Source organism: Ruditapes philippinarum, unplaced genomic scaffold (assembly GCF_026571515.1).
Source record: "Ruditapes philippinarum isolate M1 unplaced genomic scaffold, ASM2657151v2 ctg2193_1_1_1_1, whole genome shotgun sequence".
NCBI lineage: Eukaryota > Metazoa > Mollusca > Bivalvia > Venerida > Veneridae > Ruditapes > Ruditapes philippinarum.
The window spans coordinates 94628-120948 of NW_026852156.1; the positions used below are offsets into that span (position 1 = coordinate 94628).

Here is a 26321-nt window from a genome sequence, read left to right on the forward strand (position 1 = left end):
CTGATGTGGTATTGTGTCCAAACATTAGAGACAATGAAAAATGCAATACTTCTAAGCATTATTCAATCTCCATAACTAAATAAAATAATATCAATGATTCTTGATAAATATATCATCAATACGATAAAGTGCGACACAATGTTGTCGAAAATGAAAGGAAATTATTTCCACAATTCAAGCATCATGACGGCGGCTAGTATTGTTTTAATAATGAAATTCATCATACATGAGACATGATACAATGCATGGTTTAGTGTTTGTCCACGGAGTATTCCCAGTCGGACCAAAAATGATCAATCAACTCTGACGCCGTTTCGTCAATTCTTAACAAATCTAATTATCATGTTTATTATAAATTTCAGAAGCATGTGTGCTGAAATATTTGTATGCAGCTTTATAAACACATTTTTGTAATGGGAATTTTCCCCTGATATTTATCCCAACAATTTCTGTTATAAAATATCACATTTTCTAAGTAATATAGTACCAATTAAATGTTCATTTAAATGGTATATTTTGTTACTGATTTCCATTTTGAAAATGTGTTAACAGTAAGAATAAAATGTGGCTTAGATAGTTTATATAATTTAGTTTTAATGCGCTTTAATTTAGAAAAAATTCAATCTTATTGTAAAATAAATTCAAATACAATTAAAATAATAAGACAACACACCGTCCTATGTTTGCCTCTTTTCCCATTTATTAGAAAGCCAAAGCCATCTGGTTCTCTTCAATGTCGATTTTCTTCTTTGTGTTGTTTGTTTATTTCATTGTGTGACTTGTGGCTTAATATTGTTTATTCAATTTTGCTTATGCTTAGGTAACATAAATGACTATCGACACGACAGAAAATCTCTACTTTTTTAACCTATCGTATTCCTCAAACATTTTCTTCAACAAAAGTTAATAGTAAATTAAATGTTACAACGATAGCGGCAATAACAACAAATTACAAACAGACACAAAAAAAAACAACAATAAAAAAAAACAAAAACAAACACGAACAACAATAACAACAACAAATTAAAACAAAAAAAATAACAATTTAAGTCCGCCTTTAGGAACAAAATTACTCTGCAGTACCAATTAAACACAATCAGCTGTACATGTGATATATCTTTATATTAATACACCGTTGACTGCTAACAGTTTCTAGTTAACTCAATATTAAATATTTGTAAATATTTGACAAATCTGCCAATGCCTAGCTTCAATATGATAATTATCTGCCAGTTAGAATACTAGTACACTTTTTTACACATACTGTATCACATAAAAACTACATGCATTAATTTTTGATTAGAATTATTAAGAACAATTAAAACAAAAGAAAACATAACTTTTACTTTTCAATAGAATTCGATTATCCATGCACCTTAAATGAGAAAAAAATCAAGCAATGGACAACATGCTTTCAGCAACAACATAGAAAAATATTTTAAATGTCTAACTCCCCAGATAGTTTTCAAGAATTTTCAATTGAATTAACTTTAAATTTGTTTTTACGAAAGAAATTGTCTTTCCATTATCACATTTAAGGCGTTTTGTCTGTCAATCTGTAAACTTTATGTATTGTGATTTATTCCGTTCAGAACAAAAGAATGTAGTTTTCAGGCCGCGAGATCTCATAAACATATTGAGCCGCGTCACGACAAAACCAACATAATGTGTTTGCGACCAGCATAGATCCAGACCAGCCTGCGCATCCGCGCAGTCTGATCAGGATCCATGCTGTTCGCTTACAGACCCTATAACAAGTAAAGAAACTGATAGGCTGGTCTGGATCCATGCTGGTAGCAAACCCATTATGTTGGTTTTGTCGTGACACGGCTCAATTATTAAAACGCGTGTGATTAATGGTTTCTATTAGAAAAGAGAGAGTTTAAATACGGGAAGGCGTTTTGTGAAAGCGGGAGTTGAATGAAAACTTATTGTCTCTTATAGTATCAATATTTGTATTGTTTGACAGTGAAAATTTTGTTTACATAGAACAACGGACTCTTGCGGCAGTGAACTTTGAAAAAGTGTCTGTATTATAATGAGATCCAATATAGAAAATTGTATTTGCATTTTCTTGCCTGAAGACAAATCAAACATATTAATATGGTTTAATGAGAGACATTATTTTTCACTTTGATTCAATTAAAGTTCAATTAAATGAAATGTGGTATTTTTTCTCAAAATGTGTCGCTTGGTTGAAACAGTACCTAACATTATTGATTAAAGAGTTCTGAAGTTAAATAAAGAGTTTTTATACTTTACTAATAACTAATGCATTATTTCTAGTTTTTGTAACTGATATCGAATCATCTCACTATGTAATCTAGATCCGATATTAGTAATCATGGTTTTATTCTATAATATCGGATCAGAAGCGCCACCTTGCGACCAATTTGTCTCAGAGGACTCCTTCACAAAGATCATACCATAAAAAGCTGCCAGCATTCATTATTGTAAAAATGAGAGCTTAATCTAATTTTAATCCTCTTGCTGAATAATGTATCTTATTTCAGCGGAACAAAAGTGATGATTATTCCAGGCCATGTTTTCATCAACCATAACGCGTAGTTTGTCTTCTCACAAACTAGACACAAGAACAAAATCTTATAAAAGAGAAAAAAAAAGAAAAAAGAAAAACAACAACAACAACAACAAAAGAATAAAAGTAATCATATTTCAAATAAAAGCTAATACGGTATAAAACGTACACTTCTGTTTGCTACATGTATCAACGATAGTTATGAACATATACATTAAACTTCATACTGCTTACTTTTATCAATTTCTTTTGTTTATGATTATGAATATTACATTATTTAACATACAGAATGTAGCTACAAAATGAGTTGAAAACATATGCATTTTTATGTTTACCTCAATGATTGTGTTTATATAATTAATTAAACAGAAGTGATGTGATATTCTGTTCTTTTTTCATGAGCAAATACCTGTTTTAACTTCGTCTGGACGATTAATGTATTTTTAACATATGGTTGAAAAGAAACTCAATATTAAATAATTAATATTTGACGAGAGCAACGGTTCCAATATTTCGCTCCATTTGCTCTGCCGCGGAGAATTCACAGTGTTCTCTCATAACCAATACTCCGCATATGGCTGCTGCACGCGCTAACGGAGCATGCGCACAGTCGGATTTTACCAGAATGTTGCAGACGATAAAACCTGTAAAACACATACGTTCTATACTTAGCTACTGACCTTACAAAATATGTGACCTCTTCGGGAATATTGTTATTTTTCTTGGTCAAAAATGGCCTTCAATTGGATAATTAAAGGATATTTACTCTATGTGTGCATTTATATATTGGAAATTAAATCTTCAGAGGGAGGTAAGACCAGTTAAATAACTTTTCCAATTCATCTTTAAAAGTTTTCAAACTTTCATAAAGAATTACTTGAAACGATGCCAGTTCTGTACAGTTTAGAGATAAAGTAGTTCGCTTCCTGCCAAGAGTGTTTCTTATTCACTCTGACGTGAGTGTGTGAATAAAAAATACATATCTATGAATGGTATCTTCTGAACCTTTGTTTTCTCGAGGTAATACAATTATAAGAATAATTTACGTTAGTAAATCGAATATAAAAATCAAATTGTGTTAGCTTATTTTGGCAAGAGCCCCTGGTTCCTTTCACGATCATTGCTTTTTAGTCATGTTGCTGTAAAATATTTTGCATTCGGCATAGTTTGTTTGAATAATTTTTTTTACTTATAATTGGAATGTTATAATTGGATGTTCTACAGATGTGTTATTTTTTAATGATTATGCTCCCATTTTATGCATTGTAATTATGAAACCCCATCAGTGGTGTACTTACCATATTTTATAATAAATAAATATTGTGCACTGACTCTATGAATAAACTGAAGTTGTAAATAAGTATGTAATTAATTGGTAGAAGTTCACGTAAGTGGCATGTATATCAAAGAGTTGGGAGTTTATTTATAGCAAGTGTCTATGTAAAAAGATATGGAACATTAACTATAGGTGTGGCGTAATGAAATATCCTGTACTTCCTCCTTCCCCTGTAGATTTTGGATATGATTAAAACTCTTTGAGAGCCTGGATAATTTAAACAGCGGGGATGTAATTAAAAGCATTTTTGCTGGGTTATCTCAAAATATTTCTGCGCGTTCTTGTGGAGCAGAGCGTTCGTGGATAGAAGTCTGAAGGCCTGAGCCAATGAGAATTACCATGTTCATGTTTTTGTTGTTTTTTCTTTTGTGTATTTTTTTCTAAATTAATTTCAATCATTAAATAGCGTTGGCTTCTTCATTAACATTCATGAGAAATTACAGATGATAAAATAGATTTTAACCAAGAAAACACATAACACTATCATTATGAAATATTTTGAATGAGAAGCCACATGATATCCTGTTTATTAATATGAAAATTTCCTAAGGATTTAATTAAAAATCATCGTTTTCATTCTTCATTATTAAGTAACGCGTCATCTATCAAAATTGATCTCATTTTGCGCGTAGCGTTTGTAACTTAACGATCCTGAAGATTTATTAGGTATGACTACAATATTGTTTCAGTAATTATTACAAATAGTTTTATTCGTGTTCTTTTATGTTAATGTATTGCGTATTAGTTTGTCCTTATGCTGACAATTTCTCACAACGACAATTTCTCTCTTTGAAGTATATACAAGTGATTTGTTACTTATAATTAAGTTTCTGTTCACGCGCGGAAAAGAAGTGTTAGTTAGGTAAACAATTTCTTTAGGTTTCTAAAAGTAAAAAGAAAAATTAATCCGCCTTTGCTTATGGGAACGTTTTTGTTTAAATTTCTTTTTAATTTTCTTGCCTGTTAAAAGTGCAAAAACAATAAGCCTTTTATTATATCAAACGTTCATTAGACTTGTGTTGAAGCGTACATGAACTATTTCGTAACCGAATTATTTATATATTATACGCAAGCTGTAATGAGGAAAGCATATTATTTTGTTATTATATGAGATACTTACGGAAAATGCACGGGTAAAATCATTGTTATTACTCGTGCTTATCCGCACTAACTGAATATATAATGATAGTTATATGTTATAGACTAAACACACTGATTACTAGTAATGATAAGGTATATATACAGGTCAGTGTTATTATATGGAATTCATTATCTGACTTCTGTGGCTCATAAAACGATTATTTATAGCAGTAAAGATAGGCAATCTCGTCCGATGTTTAACATATGTGTGTATTTCAAGCTACAGAAATGTTTGTTCAGTAGAAGAGCAATCTGTTCTGTTCTGATCGTAATCTATCTTAAAACCTCAAGTGCTTACGTAATATTGAAAACAAGTATATTAGATGTTTTAGCGGTTTGATTATTAAAGTAAAGTACAATGTACGTTTTCTTAATTTTTTTGTGCGTGTTTTTTTTCACAATTCTTATATTTTTACGAACAGCTCCATAATCTTGTGGGTTTTTATCTGTCTTTTTCTTTTTCTTAACAATTCTTCCTATATTTACGGACAGAGCCAAAATCTTAAGTTAAAGCATGTGTCAGAAACATTTTGCAGATGGCGTCTGGGCACAGTTGTTTAATCAAGTCTATGCGAATATATGAAATGTTTTGAATTAATTAAATCTGCACACTTTTTAAACCTGCACCCTGCAGGCTTTAATCCATCAGCACACCGTACTTGTGTCGGATATATTTTTCTTTCTCTTTGTGTTTAAACTTCTGCACGTGTATAATTGTAATATAACACCGCCGGAAGCAGTTACTTTGTACCGTGTTACTGTGTCAGATCGATTAATTACTGGTTACTACCGTAACATAACTTTATTTACGTCTGCTAATTAAAGTTGTGATGATATTAAATACTAGACGAACAATCAAGAGCATTATGTCAAAACCTAAATGCGCTTAATTTGATTGAAGTAATGTCTGTTATACTACATAAGATGGTGTAGGATTTATGGAATATCTTCGCCAATTATTTGCCTGTTTAAGCACATCTGGTAGTAATTATTGGACGAGTTTTCCGTGCCTGTCTTCACCCTATTCAAAATCTCCTGTTTTCTCACGATGCTAATTTCGCTCATACAAAGATGTGTATTGTGATATAAGTGTCCAACGAAGAATTAATTTGTATGTTTTCTTTCCCAATATAAGTGTACTAATAGGAAATAAATTGATTTCTTAAATTCATTTAACCATTAAAACCCCTTCATTTTCTTTCGTTTTTTTGCAAAGCTGGATCAGGTACACGTAGTAAGAATCAAAACGTTATCATTTAACATTTTTATGTAATGATACCCACAAATTAAACTATAGGATCAATAACAATTATCGATAAAGTAATAGCTGATTATAGAGATCGATAGATAAACATGTAGAATAAATTGATACGGTTACAACGCCACTTCAATTTATTGTGATTGTAATTAACAATCGTTAATGATCTTGAAATGTGTTTTATAACCGTTTTACGATCTCAGCATGGCGTCATATAATCTTCAAGTGTCGAGCAGATGAAAAGCTTTGGACTTTGTTGAAAGTGGGGACAATTGACATGTTTGCAATGAAATGAAAATTTAAAATCCTAGCCCTGGTGTCAGTGACATATGCTGTAGCAATAAAAGATGAAATACCGTTATTGTAGCTATCCATTTATTACAAACAAAAGAAAATATAGACGACAGAAAAAGTCGTTTTTTATTGTGAGTTATATAAAATCTGACTAAATAAATCAAGAAAACCTTGATGCTTGTGTTGAAAATTCAAATCTATTCTCGAGTAATAATTTAAATATTTTATAAATTTCCCCCGTCATAAATTCAATCAGAATACTTTATTATCTACATCTAATAAAAAAATTTGCAATGATCAGAAAAAGTACGTAAACTTGGCACTAACAGACCAATAAATGTGTGAAATGGTTGAAGAAAAGATATTAAAATGAAGAGGGAGATGTATATTAAATTGTTTTAATGGTGAATTTAGGTAGATTCATACTGCGTTTCATGGCGCCAAAAATGTTTATAAACTTGAATATGAACTGAATATAGTGATATGTTGATAACTGCAGAACAAATAAAAACAAACAAGTACAACATTAAGGAAGGGAAAGGACAGTAAAGTATTATATTGGTATAAACGAAAGCAGTAAATATTATGTATAAAGTACTGCCAACGATCAATTACTATATTGGAAGTAATATATCAAAAAAGATCACCGAATAATGCATATATAATGGTCAAATGCGCAAGATAACAGCTTAATATCCGTTCGTCGTTTTTGTTTGTGTTTTTGTTTGTCTATAATATTTAGTGGAACAGCTCTTGAAAAAAAACCGTAATAGAATAATTCTTCTGTTGAAGTGTACTTTTTCAGCTGCGCTGCATGATATTTATAACTTTCACGAAGAAAAAATAATCTTATAACAGATACATCTATTCAGGTCTTATTGAATTAAATCATAGTTTCTTTTGGTTTGTTGCTTTTAAGATGTTAAATTCTATATGTCTTGAAGCTTTTTTTGCTAGTCATAAACCTTAATATAAAATCTCATTTTGTAAAATGAATTATGTTTCTTTCATGACACGATGTTGCTTTTTTGCGTAATATAGAGACAATATCCCTAAGTAATGTTGTATTTTGCTTTGTAAAATCGTGATTTTTCTTCTATAACATACTAATTCTCATATTTAAACTAATATTCAGAAATAATCTCTAAAACTTATAAAAACCCGACCATTTCAGATTTTCATTCAAGTCGACTCAACTGAAAACGGTTTGTCACTTTACATCGAAACACGTGATTAAGTACCTTTATACGAGTATTAAATTATATTAACTTAAAAATAATGTAGAATGAACGTTTTTCGGACAATACGTGCCTATATAGTAAGGACGGAGAGAAGACCTTAAAAGGTGTAAGACGTATACGCGCCATTTATGTCTCATTAGTAAGAAAAGTTCTGTAGTAAGTTGTCTGCTGTAAGGTTTCACACAGCTTATTATGTGGTTGATTTCAACAACTGTCGCTGTCAGGAGGGAACTTTTAGGTGGACTAATTGTATTTTCTTGCCAATTTGCACGACCGAAGTCTGAAGTAATTTGTAAAGATATTGATAGATTAAGGTTAACAATCGTCATTTATGTTTGATGTTTACAAGTTAAATAGAAAAGACGAAAAACGCGCCGGGTAGAAAAAGAAAATAATTGTATAAATCATACAGAAAAAGATTTGTCCTTATTGGTATGTGTATTAAAATTGATGAAAATTGTTTAAAACAGCAGTTAGAAACAAAAAAGGTTTAATGTTTGACATTGTTGGAGTGGAATGATAATCATGCCTTTCTGTTTTGAATGTTATAATTGTATTGCATTATAATTTCATCTATTCATAAAGAAGATTCAATCTCAAGGGGCGGGGGGCTACTGAAAGCGAACCACGCGCATTAACCTTTTTTTATAGGAGATCTTGTTATAATAATGCAATGCAATTCTGTCACCATAAACGTTGAAAATAAGTGAAGAAGTTGAAAACACGCAGAAAAACAAGTTAGTACTTGTACTGAATCCAGAAATATTTTATACTAATTTTTTACTCATAAACTATTTTAACTGGTGCTTTAAACAAACAAACACTCAACAATAAAGAATGTTTATTTGAATAAGTACTCAAAGTATAGGCAGTCATAAATTGAAAGAGTATGGCATAAAAATGCATCATTTAACTGCTAGTGGAAATAATGTGACTGCATATTCTACAACAAAACGTTATTGGCATAACAATTCATTTTCTACAAGTAATTAGAGACGGTTCCCTGCATTTAAGGTAATTTTATGATCTCTATATTTAGAGAGGTCATCATCTGTCAGTCAAATATTTATATTTTACTTGACAATTTTAATCGTTAGCTAGAAGATTGATAGTCTATTTGTCACCAATTTCAAATGTCACAGCCAGTTGTTCCGCATCAATAACAGATTGTACAAATGAAAAAAGGGGACGCAGAACCCATTAGAGAATGAATCATAAAGGTGTTATGATATTCATGAGCTACGGGATACCATAGGTAGCTTAAATTCACAAAGTAAGAAATCAATTGATCATTGATACAAAACGTAGCTGCGCATTTGGTATTTGATTTTATAATCCACGGGTTTTTGTTTTCGACTGATCATGGCGTCAGACGATCAACGAAACACACAATAAATGTGGTCACTTATCCGTTTTGACATTCATCATAATAACAGTCATCAGCTTTCGACCTGTCGAATTGACTGTAAGTCGTTTGTAAAAAAAACTGTGCTTTTAATACAAATACATAAGTTGCAGTCAAATATAAAACAAAAAAGTTGTAAAGAAAATCAATTTATGTATCTTTTATTGTACTTTGAAAAGAATCTTGAAATATTTATAGACAGGCAACCAGATTAATAAATATTTAAATTATTTTAATTATTACTTGACTTTCTCCCAAAATTTATGGGCATTTTTTTCTCATTCATTGTTCTAAGCACCAGATTGTAAATGAGGGAAAAAACAACAACAACAAAAACAAAACAAAGCGATGACCATGTGCTTAAAACCAGGGTTAATATGTTTGAACACTTCATCACAAGACATTATTTTTCGAGGATGTGGACCCGGAAGAGTTACATTATAGTTTTTTATATAAAAAAATCATATGAAAGTATACTTCAGGTCATTATATATTATAAACAGTAAATATAGCTGCTCTTGGTTAACCAGAAGAAAAAAAAACAACAACAAAAACAGCAACAAAGAACACCACGCCAGAACAAACAGCAAACAGACAGCTGTCTTAGTGATAGAATTGTTTCGTCAGAGAACAAATGTGTAATCTGTTATACAATATACTTGAGAAGGAAGAACTTGATGAAATACAGAGATTATCTAGATTAGCAGACCCAATTCCCCACCATACGATCCCATTCTGTCTTAGAAAAATAAACATACATAACATACACATAAAAAATCTAATCTTAATTAATCACATATTATTTACATATAATTCACGTCTTATATAACAGATAAGTTAGATATTAGAGTTTTTCAAAATTCATCACCGATATAATAGCTACTCTAATGATATTTCTTTAGCTGCTTGTGTTGATAATTATCGTTGTAGATTGACCATCGGTTGAATATATAAAATTAGTTTTACAAAATATTTTCTTACTGCATAGTATTACTTTTTTATCAATAAATAATATGTTTTATTACGGCGAATGAACACTTCTTTAATTATTTTTTTACTTTACTATTCTATTCTATTCTATATTACTAACGCTTGCAAAAAAAATACCTCTGCCAGCAAAAATTCAGTAGCAAACGGTGAATAATTAAATAAAAACACATATTTCACGGGATTAAGTTTTATAAGTTATACATATAAATAATGTAATTTTGCCGTTTAAGTCCCCATAAAACAATTTCCTGTCGCTTATTTTCCAATGATATTATTTCCTTTCACTTAGACACTTTTTCTTTCTAATTAATCACCATAAGTTACTCATATTATTTTTACCAACAGATAAACCCGTCACTCTCTGTGCGTTGTTCATCGGTCAAATCAATATTTCAGGCTTCAAACGACCACTAACAATGTAAGAATGTTTACGAAAGCATTGATATATCAACAGTTCTCATTTGAAATAATCAGATCTAATGAAAAGATTTTCTGAAAAGTGCAGTACCAAATTACCAATAAGTATTAAGATCTTCAAGAGAGAGAGGTACACGGACTCCCCAAAAGACCACCCAGCAGGGCATCCAAAAGAAGCTGATGTAATATTTTCTCATTAATTTCAAATATGTCTGTAAACAAATTTCTTTTACCTGTTCGCAACCTTTACATCATGAACAGTCTAGTTATTTCGTTTCTGAAAAGATTTATAATATTTACGAAGGCGGATGAATCTGATTAAACAAGTAACACATTAGAATTCATCTGGAAAAAAATCACATCATTGATACTTATTTAATCAGTTTTATGTTAGATTTATCATTTTCCTTTGAATAGTTGTGAACGTTTCTCCCGTTGAATAACGTTAATGTCTTAAATTGTGAAGAACGATTTGTTTTTGAGAACAAAAAATGAATGAAACTGTCTAATCTCCCTGTGTGATGCCATACACAAAACATAACAACAAAAGCATAGAAAGGTCTGTTGTATTTCTACTTGGCTCCCCGTGAGAAATTCATCACGATCACGATTCTCACGATCGCTTGTGATAGAAATGATGTGTTAGCAATACGATGTTGTGGTTTTTTTATTCTTTAAATTAGTTTTACATTTTAATACGACGTCATTATCCTATCTTTTTCCTAGATTCAATCTCTTTTAAATTCCATTCTCCCTAGACAGAAGTTCTAAAATACATTCAGTTAGTTTAAGAAAAACAAAAAACATTTTATGCTGCTATAAAGACATTTCCCTTACTTCAGTGAAAGGAAATCACAATTAAGCATCAATATTTGAATCTCTTTTCTGTATTCAATTTTCAACGCAACGCTTAAATGGCAAAGTCCGATCAGCACGATTTTGATAATGTTAAAGTCATAAACAGGAATATGATATCTATGCGCAAATTATTTTCAGGGATATACCTTAAATACATATTTTATGTAAAGATGGGAAACATGATCTCTTCGTTCACTAGGTTCATGTCATTTTTTAACAAAAAAGTTTCGCTACTGTATCTTTTTTCATTTCCGGTTCATATATGTAAATATGTTTTGAATGTTTATGCAATGAAACATTTCGTTTGATACTGAGGCATACAATATGTTCAAAGAATTTACCAGTAATAGACCAGAAGGTCTGGTTTGTCAGTATGTTTGAAAATGAAACAGATATCTTCCGATTTTGTAAGTTTCAACTATTCGAGTCCTCCGGAATCTAGCATGATAATACACGCTAAAGTTTGTTAATTTTGTGTCCATGTACTTGCAGCGAAATTATCATAAAGAAAGAATTCAGCGCAAATTATTACCACCATTAATAGCTAAGATGATATAAAACACATTTGTGTTATTACTTATGTAGGCGTTAGCTTTCTTATCATCCATATATCTCTTATCTCAAATAGAGGGACACCTGTCGTTTTCTCTATCATTACATAATAATTTGTTTATGTTGAAAATAAAACATTCTTATGTAGGTTATACCGACTTTTACGTAAATGCCATATTTATCTTTAAAGATGGAATGAATTACTTTGTTTAAAAAGGAATTTGTATTTTAGAAACATATATGCTAAAAAATATATATATTTTTACAAAAAACAATGTAGTAGATAAAATAATATATATATAAAACGTACATTTTTGTCCCATTATATATTGAGATAACAAAAAAAAACGATCAAAGTGATCAAAATAATAATTAATTTTGGTGGTACAAACCCGGCAAAAGGTTCTGATAAGAAAAAATCACGAAATACGATTTCACCGCCACTTCAACCTAATTGTGATTGTAATTGATAATGAACGTGTTATATAACTGTTTTATGGCCTCACCATGCCGTCGTTTAATGTTCAAGTATTGTATTGATGAAAGACTTCTGAATTTGACGAGTACAGGAGCAATTGACAATTTTATTGTGAAACGAAAATTAAACTCCGATCAGTCTGTAATTAGCATATGCCATGTCAATAAAATGAAAAGTAAAACGATGTTTATTGATATAACAACTGTTCAACTATTTAAGAGGGTGTAGTAGGCTATGTTTGTGTGAAACCGTTTCCATAGATTTAAAAAGGGGAAAACTAGTAAATTAAATGTAAAACAGAAACAGTACTATCCTTTCATAATACTTCAAAAATTCTAAAGAATTGCTATACTGAGTACATTCAGAACTATTATTTCATTGACGTGTCGCGTTTTTATTTATTTTCGTGTTAAAAATCTTTTCGGTAAATGTTCATATGTTATGTAATAATTGAATCACACTCAGTTGCACTTTGTGTTATAATTATTTTTCTGGCAGAAAAAAGGTTGTTTTTTTCCGTACCCAAAGTGAAATCTTCTAACCAAATAACCGTACCATGCTATATAAAAATTGCATTATTTTTCCGATTATTTTTTCCCCTGTTGATTTACCACCCGTATAATATCATAACATCTTTTCAACCAGAGACATTTCAATGCCTACATATAGAAAATAATTAAAAAAATATCTCATTATAAACAGACTTACTTTTATTATATTTAACAAATTTGATAAAGGTCACTCAGACAATCTGTCTGGGTTTTTTGTTTTGTTTTGTTCTTCATTGTAAAAACTATGCCAACACTTTCCATAAAACCTCATATCTTTTAGCAGTTATAAAAATATTTATTTTTTACCTATCCACATTGTAAAGGTTAACTGAATGCCTCAAATATCTTAAATCGCTTTACCAGTGTATTTTTATCTTCTTCTTATTCAAGTGTTGGTTTTTGTATATTTTTTCTAATTAATTATTTTTTAATAATATATTGTTACTTCTTTACTCTCTTATAGAAATATAGTAGATATTGCAAACTAATATAATAGAGTATACATTTCTATTTAATTAGTAGATAAATGTTTGCTGTCTGGGTTTCACACAGCTTAATATGTGGTGGATTTGTGGTTGATTTAAGGTTTTTTAGTGTTACTGGTTAAATGTAATAGGGAACTTCTCAGCGAAATAATCTTATTGTTTCAAAACTTTGCACTACCAAAGTCTAAAGTAAATGTGTGTATATATTGATTGAAAGTTTTTGAACATTTATCCGAATATTTTTGTGTTTAAGGCACAAAACTTTTTGTCATTTACAAAAAAAAAATTGTTTTTGATTAACAAAACAAAATGATTATTGATAATAAACGTTTCATAGCGATTGTTTTAAAGATTACACAAGTAATGAATTACACATGCAAAATGTATAAAAACAGTATTATTATCAAAACTTATATAAAATAAATTATTTTTTTACAAAATTAATTATGACAGTATAATGTTTTTCATATATAATTTAACACTATGTTGTAGTCTCATTCATAAACCTCTTTGTTCTCATAGATTAATTAAAATGCATTTCTGTACATTAAAAGTAATATCCCGATCTCTTAATTGATACAAATTATCCCCTGTCAATCAATTATTAATCAATTCCCGATGAAATATTAATAATGTGCTTGAAAATTGATATTAAAATTGCCACCGATTTTGCGTGTCAAAACAGGCTGTTCCGCATCAATAACAGATTGTGCAAATGGAAAAAGGGGACGCAGAACCCATTAACGAATGAATCATAAAGACCTTTTGATATTCATGAGCTACGTGTCCTACATAAGCTCCGGAGCGTCATGCACAGCGTTAAAGTTACGAACACAACCGGAGAAATCAATTGTAAAATGATACATTAGAACGTGGTCCTTTTACCTTACGGTTGTTTGGCGCTTTGTGGCATTAGATACTGTAATCAACGAGTATTTGTTCTCTACTGGATGTGGCATGATAAGGTCAAAATGAATAAACAAAATTAATATCGTCCCCCTGATGGAAAAACGTAGCAATTAGTATAATGGTGGTCATATATTGACTTGTCCGATTAGTCTAAACCACGTGACTTTATTAAAATATCTGCATAGATATCGGAAGCGCTTAATCCAACAATAGGGCCATTTATGAAAGTTCAGTGAAATAAATCATGCACTAAGAAAATGAAAATATATGTTTTATGTTTTATGTAAAATATCATAAAGCGCTTGAAATTATTTTTTTAAGTTAGAAACTGATGGTTCAATGACTAATAATTTATTAAAGACAGAAAAAGTGGTGTGTAAATCTAGTCCATCTTTAATCAATAATATATTAGTATATACCTTAGTATTTTGCCCAATTTAACGGCCGCTCTTTGGAAAATACCTGTTTCCTAGAATAAAGTCAGTATGTTTAATGTTCATATTATCGATGCAAGTTTCAGATATACATGTATATTATATATGCAATCTACTTGTGGTTTGCAAGAGCACCTGCTTTTTACTAGTGGATCATTAAATGTGATGCATTCATATTTTATAAGTTAACAGTAAAATTGATACTTAAAATAACTGACGCTTATCGAAACGTTATTAATTTTGCATTTTGAAACCGCTTTTTTCTTTACATGTTTACAAATAAAGTGCTTCTACAAAAGGATTCATTATCTTTTACAGTTTTTTTTCCTTATAATAAAGTCACGTGATTAAATTATTCATCTTTTAACTCTGCTAAAACAATTTTTTACCCATTAATTTCCCCAGTGATATTATTTCTCATCGCTTGACCGTTGAATTTTATTACCATTAGTTATTTTGTATGGCCGGCAGATATCCCTATCAACTCACGTGAATTGTTCATCCGTCAGATCACGGTGATTTACTGGTCTCCGATGACCACAAAAACGCCAGAATGTGTCCGAAACAGTTTTATAGAGATGTAGTTATTCTTGCATAGCAATTCACACTTCTGATAATCAGTTTTCACTTAGGCTGATGCCTGGGAAAGCAATCGCTGAAACATTATGGATCGATACAAGAAAGACTGGCGTAACATTTTCTCATTAATGTCAATCGGTCTGTAAAGTAACAAGATGAAAGTATAATATTAGATTTATTTCCACAAATATACGAAACATCTTTCTGAGGAAATAAATTATTCTTTTATTCCAGATGTATGCGTACGCGTTTTTGTTTTTTGTTTTGTTTTTTTGTTTTTGATGAAAATCTACGTATAGTTATTATGCTCTACCTATGTTTTTATTACGTGCTTATAAATACATTAAGCGCACCTGATATATAAAAAACTTTCCTTCCGTGCGTTGTCTACAACTACAAATACCTCATTCATGGTTGCAGTCTTATTCTTTTTTTACTAAAAATAGATGTGTAAAGAAATATATGATACGATTGTGTACACTTTTGATTAACTTTTAAGTATATTTCGCATATTAAGGTCTAGTCGACATTTTTCGCTTGTTTTTGCATTAATTTAGGATCTCAAACCTATTTTAGGTTATACCGAACACAAAGAATGTATGTATAAATACGGTTTTATAAATAGAAAACGATATTTGAACTTTCCAGCATTGTAACGGTAAACTTGCTCAAATATTAAGTAAAGTAAAATAAAGCTAGTCGTTATGTCTAAAGATGTGTAACTGATGTTGCAATTTGCTATTTCGGTACAGAAAACACATGGCCTATCTAATTCTCAACTTTGTTTATAGATAAATGATATTTCTATATGAGTTGAAACACCATATTACTTGAAAGAGCCCGATGCTAAATTGAACGGTATTTTCATGTACTGCTCCAAATTTTATTTCAACCTTTGTGCATTAAAATGTCTTTTAGAGTTGAACAAGATTTTTAGATATTTCACAGAGTAGTTACAAAAACAACAGCATCAGAAGAATTGTGTTTTGCCTCAGTGTGAGAAAAGTCCCCTCGTTCACCTTTTGTTACATTTGTTTGTTATTTACAGAAGAGTTTAGAAATGGAAACATTTTGCTTTTTGTTCTCAAATCAGTTTTACATTTAAATTAGACAGTATTAAGACAACACAACACCATGTTCTATCACGAGGCAATCTTATTAAAATTTGTTTTCCCCAGACAGAAGTCCTACGCTCTAATCTAAGAGAGCAAAAAAGTGTTGCTCGTAAAAGATCTTCACCAAGCGCGATAACAATAACAGCATGTCTCATTTCATCGTCAAGATTTTATGATTATGATACTTTTTTCCGTTGAATAACCTAATATTTGCTTCTGCTACCGATAGTGAATTCAAACTACTTGAAACATGAGTAATCGAAAGTAAATAATAATTGAATTTTTATCTACAGTTTACTATACAGTTATTGTAACTTATGTAATCCTACTTGTCTAATGGAAATTACTTCGGTACATCATTGGGATGCGGTGCGATGAAGGTTTGGGTAGGAGGAAGTTACGTCGCATCATCACTTTAAAGGACATAATTATGTTAACTTTCCAGCAATACTGGTGGGAGAAAAATCAAATCTCGAACGTCCGTCCGTATCACACATGAGCTCGTGGGCAGAACCTCTGTCGTTCCGTATGCTAGATTTGTGAATAGTATTTATATTGTTTATAAGAATCAGATAAATATCCACTAGAAATCGTGTCATTCTAACAAATCTTGACATTTACTATACAACTGAGTACTTTAACAAACACATTTCTTTACCCATTTTGATAGCTGTACGTAGCATACGGTATACATCAAACTGTTAGCATACAGTCATTTTCTGACTGACCACCTACCTTTCCAGGCGTTATTGTTTTGCCTAGATCTCGATTTGTTAGTATGTTTATAAATGTTTATTTGATTAAACGCTTCAATTGATAATGAGGAAATCAATCTGTTCAAAATTCCACTAGTAACAATGTGTTAGCATAAGAAAACGAAAAAACCTAATTTCTTCGGTCCTACGAATTGTGAAATGAAAAAAAAAACAACATTGATATGAAACACCATTAGACACATATTAGATTTGGTATTGAAACTCATTCAAATTCTTCTGCAAAAAACCCCAAAAGACATGACAAACGAAGCAAAGCTTGTAAAAGGTTTAACTTATTTGCAAAAACAACTTTGTACATTAATGATTACCATATCTCTAATCATTTGCTTTAATGTATTAATTGCATTGTAATAGTTACAACTTACTGCGAAAGTTTACATCTTGTCAATTTTGTTTCTAATAATAGTATGTAATTCATTTCTGAAGCAAATCGACATTTAACTACCGTTACAAATAGAATCATCAGTTCAAGGACATTATATAAGACGACGATATCGTATATTTAGCTGACTCATTGCGTAATGATTATAACATCAATTACTTAATAGTTACAAAACACATTTTGTGCTACTATTCCTGTAGGCGTATGTTCTACTTCTTATACTTCTATAATACAAAATAATATATTGCAACAAATATGCAAGAACACCTGTCTTTTTTCTCGCCCACATCGTAAGTGTGTATAATGAAAATAACTACGTATGTAAAACGTTTTGTTAAGTAGCTAAGATCCTGCAATAAGCAAAAAATATGCTTTATTAATAAATTTATCAAATAAGGCTGTAAATCTATTGACAATCTGATATTGTTAGTTGAAATGTAACCTTGTTGATTTTTTTTTTGGATTTTTTTTCATTTCAAGGCATTCTGACTGCAATAAAGTGTTATTAATGATCATAAAAACATCAACATCCGTTATCAGCATGATTTTGAATAGGATTTCAAAAATTGACAAAAACGTGTATAAAAGTTATAAATTTAAAATGAAACAGAGAGAGAGGACAATGTGTCGCGCGGGAATTAAAGTTGTTTTCTCTAACAATATTCTATTCTATCACATTGATTGAACAGTAAGTGCACTTGTTTACTGTTCAATGTTCATAAATGTTGTATTTTTTATCGAAAATCTTAAGATAATTGAACTTGAAGTAAATAGTGTGGCTGAAGAAAGGATTCTCTATTTTAATGAATTTACTTATCAATAATTGATTTCCAACGATTGAAGTTTAAGATTAAAAACCAAAAAGACTATAAATGTCTAAATAATATAATATTAATGAGTGAGTTTACAGTCATCATACTAAAGGGACTCCACTGAGTTTTTTTTTACTTGAATGGACCGAAAATATTTTTTTCAAGATTTTTGTATAGCTAGATATATGTCTGGACAAATAACTAATGTACTCATATTATAGTTTTATTTGGAGAACTACTGCCTATCATGGAATATTCTATAAAAAGTTCGTGCGTGTCTACTGACCGTTTCCTACAATATCTTGGTAGAACACCCCTTGTCAATTATCTGAACTAATATTTCCGTAAAAGGTCAATACATTTCTTATACTTAACAAATGAATTATTCATCCTCAGCTGCGCTGCCTGGAAATTGTTACTTGCCCCGAGAAAAAAGTTCGTTTACAATGAAAAAGTTATAGTAAGAAGGAATCTAAGCAGGTCTTATTGTTATTATTTGCTGTTTGTTGTGTAGTTTGTTAGTTGTCAGTCTTCTGAAGTCTCATTTTTTATACATTTTAGCTGAAAATAGTCGTGTCCTGAATTACATGTCACCCAGATGCAAATATACACTATTTGATTATGTACTTGGTTACCTATTGGATTGATAAAAGACGCGACTTATGCTTTCTGTATTAGGCATTACTGTACTTTGTAATAAGATTGCTGACCTAAGCAATTAAATATACATTCACGTAGACGTGCCATATTTGTCTCATTAGTACGGTTAATTCTACTTTAAGCTGTCGGCTGTAAGGTTTCACACGGCTTATTATCTTCAAAGCTTCAACCTTTAGAGTGTTGTTATCTAGAAGAGAACTTCTAACTTCTAGGAAAGTAATTGTGTTTGCTTGCCAATTTGTATGCTTAAGGCCAGAAATGACTTGACGTGTAAAATATTGATTACAGAATGTTTACAGTATTTGAAAAGACAAACCTAGAAAGCAAAGAATAATTCATATATATATATTATTTTCTTTGCGCAATTTGTGTTATTACCCCTCACTTTTTTCGTAATGCTAATTTCCCATAGGCCTCTGGGAGTTATTTTTACTGTTAATGCAAGTGTACCACGTGACTAAGAATTTTTGTACTGTTACATAGGTAACAGTATTTTTTATCAGGTCACGTGGTCTATTTCCTAAATAAAATGGCCGCCATTTTTTCTCTATTCATTCTTATTTTTAACGTTAAACCCCGATAGGACATCAATTTCTCCTCTGGAGTCACCATGACACTCATAAAATTTAGTTGTTTGCACCCTGGTGTGCTTTTCGCGTATAAAATATCTTTTTGTTGAATAGTCAAAAAGTGAACATCCGTTTTCAACGGAAGTAATTGCAATGTAAATAATTATTTGTCAAACTGGAACATGCATACAACAAAGGATAATTTAACAAATTTAATCAGTGAAACGTTACAGATATGGTGGACATAGGATATCATCGTTATTTTGTCAAAAACCATGCTAATAATATTCTGGAAACAGAAGGATCAGATTTCACAGATCATAACCGTGTAAATGGGTTAGTGTTTTGTTTCCTAAATAAAACCTAGCTTATTGTATGTTTATGATTTGTAGATATCATCACTTGCTTAAAGAATAAAAGAAAAAGAAAACTTCTCAAGTAGGCCTACATACAGTAAAGTACACTTAAAACGTAAAAGGTAAGGACAGTTTAGTTATTGTTACTCTTGGTTTATGTTTGTTACAGTTAGATTTAGTTGACAATTTCAGATCATCTCAGTATTTTTGTTCGGGGTAATAAAATAAATAACACATGGGTTTGTGAGTAACAGTAAAAATATCATCCCTCGTAAAAATACTGTTACCCTCGGCTACGCCTCGGGTAACAGTATTTTCCTCGGGATGACATTTTTACTGTTCGCTCATTCTCAATAAAACACAGCATTTGATGTTCCACTGGGTAGCTCTTATACGAAGGTTTTTCTTGAGGTCAAAATGTCGTTAGAAAGGTGGCTGCCACTTTGTCTAATAGGGACACTCTCAGTTTTACATTTCTATCTGTTATTTTCTTTTTACAAGTACATTAATGCCCTAAAATGTAACATACGTTACTGTCGCCACCTAGAATTTTCAAACTTTGAAATTGTGTTTCAGAAAAATAAGTTCCAGAATAAACGAAACATGTGCAATTAGTCATTGCTGTGTGTATATTGCACTTTGATTATTGGTAAAAAAATTATATTTGACTGTTAAAAATCTCATTGGTATAATGAATGATCAAATTGTCGCCAAACGCATATAAATAAATAGTGACAAACCTAAAACAATAAGAAGTGAAACCCAAATTACATAATTGAATCGATGCATGCTTAATAATACAGCATATGTATAATTATAAGTAAAAATAAGCTTGCAGCCTCTCAAATAATCATTCTATTTTCGGAAATTTTCATTTTTTATTCAAATCTTTTCAACAGCACTTTAAAAAGAAACATGCGTTACCATTATTTAAGAGCCAATCCATTCAAAGAGGAATCCAAACAAGAAAGAATATTAACATGTGTGTAACTCTGATATATAACAAGAAAAACCACAAATTATGGCGGCTTAATCGGTCTTGCGTCATTTTAACCCACTTTCAATGTAAAAATGAAACATACGTTACAGAAACATACGTTATCAACTTTTTTAAAGTAAGTTTATCAAAAGGGAAATTGAAGTCAGAAAGCACGTATAGCATCAACATTAACTTCTATTTGACATTAGTAAGTAAATTTTGTTAACTTTGGTCGTGTTTTTACTTGTTTAAGTAACCACAGTGAAACAAACGTTACTTTTATCAAACAGACTTTATATTGTTTACACATGCATATATAAAAACATGAAATCGCATTTTTATGACAATATAAAATGATGTGCATTTGATTCCTAAATAAAAAAAGTCGATTTTACATGTAAGTTTAAATTCCGTGATAAAGTTCATAAATAAGCGAGTGTGAAACATACGTTACTCCAACTTACAATTCAACAATTTTTGAAATTAAAGATAAAGTTGGGATTAGCATGCCTGTTAGTAACGGTTACCTTGTATTAGATGTAAGAAGACACAAAATTGTTTTATAAAGGAAAGATATGTTAATAATATGTTGATGTACCAGCAGAAATGTTAAAAAAATATATTACAAGATATTGATGTTTCAGCAACAACTAATTCGTTTCTGCAAAGAGCTTACTGGCCGTATTTCATTCTATATATAATAAATTTAAAATAATATCCATAAATATAAATTATTTTACAAAAAAAATAAAATTGTTTTCTCAACCTTTACTTGCATTTGATAAATAAAATGAAACATACGTGACATCCTATATGGGGATAAATATCGACTGTTTAGTACTAAATTTTCCAAATATTAAGAAAGTGGAAAGTTGAATATTTTGAGAAAAAAAATTGCTAATACAAAATTGTTGTATGCATTCGACCTCTCATATATTATATATGATATATATCCTTTGAATGAAGACATAAAATAATCATTTTCAAAATTGACTATTTTTGCTTTCACGAATATTTAACTTTGAAGAAATTGACTGAAAATTAGCAAGGTACCCAACTTCTTTGAATTTTCCTGGGTTAGAAAGTCCCTCTAGATACAGATTTTGAATATATTTTACAGACATTGTTATTTAATATGCAGCCAATATGTTACATTATTAGATCTGAAATCTACGTTACCGAAGAAATACAGTGTCATTACCGAAATAAATGCCATCCTGTTATATCATAGTTTCTTGTTCAAAATATTTCTGGCAAACTTGCAAAATACCCTAAACTTTTACTTCAGCGATAAAAAATGACACAATGACAACATCAAATTTTTAATATTTTTCAACCTCAAATGCTTTATTTTATTGAGAATGGGCGAACATTACCCACAAACCCATGTGTTATTTATATAATACTACAGGGAGAAGTCCACCAATGAGTGATACAAAACTTAGTAATTAGTAACATGTTCTATAAGAAGTATTGTTATTTATGATATTAAAATCCGTAATCAATAGGTATTTGTTCTCACCTAAATATTATATGATAAGGTCAAAAAAGATAAACAATGAAATATAAAAACATATCGATACAGTAACAGTCAACGTAAATGACATCATATATTTGTTGTTTTTTTAATAGATTTATCAGATACAGGTATAGCACGTAACTATTTTAGTAGCTGCTTTTTGTTTAAAAATTAGTTTAAATATGCTTTATGCGCAAAGAAAAAACCCATTGTGAAACGGATGAGTTCTTTTTATTACTCGAATAATTTAAGACGAAATCCTAAAAAAAAGTAACACTCAACACTGATTAATAGGATGCAAAAATATAACATCTTTTTCATTATCAATTTGGGTTTACGATTTCATCTCCACTTTAACATAATGTTATTTTCTTAATTAAGGTATCAGTTTGTAAAAGAAATAACAAAATTCTATTGAAACTAAATTGTATTGTTTCATTCAATATATTATATAAGCACTTGTGCCCTGGGAACAAAACAAGCAGTTGTCAAACTGGTATAATTATTTTTCTAATGGAATCATTGTGAACATGTCATGGAATGTACAAAATTGGAAACACGTGATGAAACATCGTGGTAAAAGCTAGGATAGAGCATATGCTAAAATATTCTGCCAAAACTTTTTGTTTGTTTGTTTGTTATCAAAATTTTAGTTTGAATTTAAATGCGATAGTTGTGTTTTCCAAACAATTAAACCAACATATATTAAAGTATATTGTATAATATTTTTTTCTGAAGTAAATTAGTAAATTATTTATCATTCTTTCTGATTTCCCATAGTGATGCTATTTCGCATCTTTTGACCATTGTATTTCATCACATTTATTGTGTATGACCGGCTGATATCCTATCAGCCTGTGTGAATTGTTTCATCCGTCAGATCTAGATGATTTACAAGTCTCCAGTGACCACACAAACACCAGAATGTGCCTGAAACCATTATATAGAGATGTAGTTATTCTTGCATTGCAATACACACTTCTGATAATCAGTTCTCACTTAGGCTGATGATACATTGGTAAACTGAAATGATATTAACGTTCCGTTTAGAAATTCTCATTATTACAATTTGGTCTGTAACATTTATTAAATTTGATTTAAAACACGCCTACATAATGTCTGAATTAAAGTATCATTTATTCGAAGAAACTTTTACATTATTTGTGCTCTTTCCTTAACTAAAACTATTTAACGCAAAGAGTTACAATGTAGAATTATCAGATTAATATAACGTTACAGTTTAAGTGTTTTGTGTCTCGAAATATGTTTGATCAAATCAAGGAGGTAAGCAATGAATAGAACGCAACTCTTTCAAATTAATATATCCCAATTTGGTTAACTTCAAATTAATGCTGCATGGAAAAAGCCTACTATTATCCGCAGTTGCACAGCTAATATTACCAACACCTTTACGAAGTATGTTTCTGCCATTTTATGTGATCACTGAAGACTTGTAAATCATGTAGATTTGACAGGTGAAAAAACTCACAGGCACTCATTTGAATCAATATTATTCATTCAAAGAATTTATTCGTTTATTAATAGATTAATAAATTATACTGTCATTTAAATAACAGTATTGTTTCAGAGTGCAAACATTACTTATGTCGATTTTACATATTCTTCCATTACTGTTTCAGATCATTGTTCCATCTGTCCGCAAATAATCCCAAGCGTTATTGTTTTTGGCAATCTTTGCTTTGATTGTGTGTTTACGAATGTTTATTTAACGAAACACCCTCTTGATACTGATATGTTCAGCTTGTTTAAAGAACTTTGTGTCAGGAATATATTGGTAACTCAAGATCAAAACTGGAACCAGTTCTGTTTTCTTCTTTCATGTTTCAATGACAGCTCTCAAAAAGTGATGGATGATTTATTTTGATTTTCATATTTTACAATGCAGATCCTGGCAAACCACTTTGATAAGTAAATATCTCTTCAATATTGGAAACATTTAGACAAATGTGTACATTTATAAAAGTTTATTATACTTTGTTGCAATGTTTGAAGGGTAGCAATATGAATGTCAATATGTATTTTGTTTTTGTAAGGATCTTGCCAGTGGATTTTTATTCTTCTTAAACCGATGCAGTTACCACTAACGTCCATTAACAGGCTCAATCAATCCGAGCCTGCACAACGTTTTCAATTTTGCCGTGTCGTAATTTTTTTAGGGATTTTGTTTTTCTCTATTTTATTTAATAATGTCGATTTAGTTTAATTCTATTTTATCGTGTTTTTTATGCATATAAACGATATACATACAAACAAGACAACAAAATATGATTGTGCCATGAAAGAAAACAACTGCAAAAGGCCCGTTTCATAGGAAGTCATATAATTTGAATATAAGAAATATACTCTTATGTGTCTAATGAGTACCGTCATATTAGTATTACATGTATTTAAATTTAAACAAACAATATATTGATGGAAATGCGATGTTTATAAAGCATGTTTTATTATTGTTTATTGTTATTGGACAATTTCAGGATGTTGTGTCATAACGTTCAAGTACAAAACTAACTTTTAATACGATTTTTGTTTCAATAAGTAATAATGTCTGTAAAGTAAATAGAAAATTTCTATATTGAGTGTCCAAAGATCCACATGTTTATGTTCGGAAATAATTTTATCTTTCAAGGACACTTTTATGCCTTTAATTAACCTTTGAAGTCAAATGTATTATTTATCATCCCAAGTTTTACCTCAGAATCATTGCATGCCCTGGAGGTAAATCTTAAAGTTTCAAAGGAAAAGGCAAAAATTAAATCCGACCAGGCCTTGCTTAATTATCTTATTTTATTCTAGTTGTCTGTAATTTTGTTTTCATCATTATCAAGTTTCAAAAGATTCTTTTTGCCGGGAGACATTTGCACGTAAAATATATTATATACAATCGCATTTATTAAAATCTAAATTTACTGCAGTACTGAGTATAAATAGTGTGCACATAAAAAGGGACGCAATACCAATTTACAAAATAAATCATTGATGTTTTAAATATGCATGAGCAACGGGATTTCATGTTTTGTACAAATGTTTAAAATGTAGAAGTTTCATTATGTGGTACAAAATTGATACACTTATCAATTGTAACCACGACACCGTCTTTTTCGGGAAAGCCTACACTAAAGTTTAAGAATGTTTAAACTCCTGGTAATGCCCACCCTACGAAGACAGACAGAAAAGAAAGTCTCCGCGCTGTGAGATTGACATACACAGTTCTCGCTATTTCGGCTTTATTTCATACAAAATCATGGCATTCACCGACAAAACGGGGACTGATGGAAGATAAACACGACATATTTCGCCTGCATCCCGTTGCAGTAATCTTACATTATCCCCAATCACTATAATATGAGGTACTGTAGGTAACAGGTATCTGGTCTAAATATGGTCAGACATTCATAACTCAATTTATATATGTATACATTGTAATAGCAAATCAGAAAGTTACAAAAGTTACCACTGAGCTAAATAGTACAACCAATCACAACACGTTACTAGTATTCCCTTTATTCTGTGAATGTAGATGCCCTAGGAAAGAATTTCGACTACAATAGGCAGCTGCCAGTGTGACAGATGATTTTCTAGGGAAACGAAAGTGATATATGTACATAACAAAAACAGCAACATATGATGCATGACAGTGTTGATTTAGTCTCCTTCCAATTCAGCAGA

At 30.4% G+C, this 26321-nt stretch overlaps 1 protein-coding gene across 2 annotated transcripts in view; it reads left to right on the forward strand.

The window, feature by feature from the left end:
* The first annotated feature begins 3100 nt into the window (after positions 1 to 3100).
* LOC132750869 (receptor-type tyrosine-protein phosphatase F-like) overlaps positions 3101 to 26321 on the forward strand; it is a 58040-nt gene continuing 34819 nt past the window's right edge. The window contains exon 1 of one of the 2 annotated variants that reach the window (XM_060740938.1): positions 3101 to 3350. In XM_060740938.1, coding sequence (XP_060596921.1) covers positions 3272 to 3350 — 79 coding nt within the window. In that variant the 5' untranslated portion in view covers positions 3101 to 3271. The remainder of the gene's footprint in view (positions 3351 to 26321) is intronic. The other variant, XM_060740932.1, reaches the window with a different exon arrangement.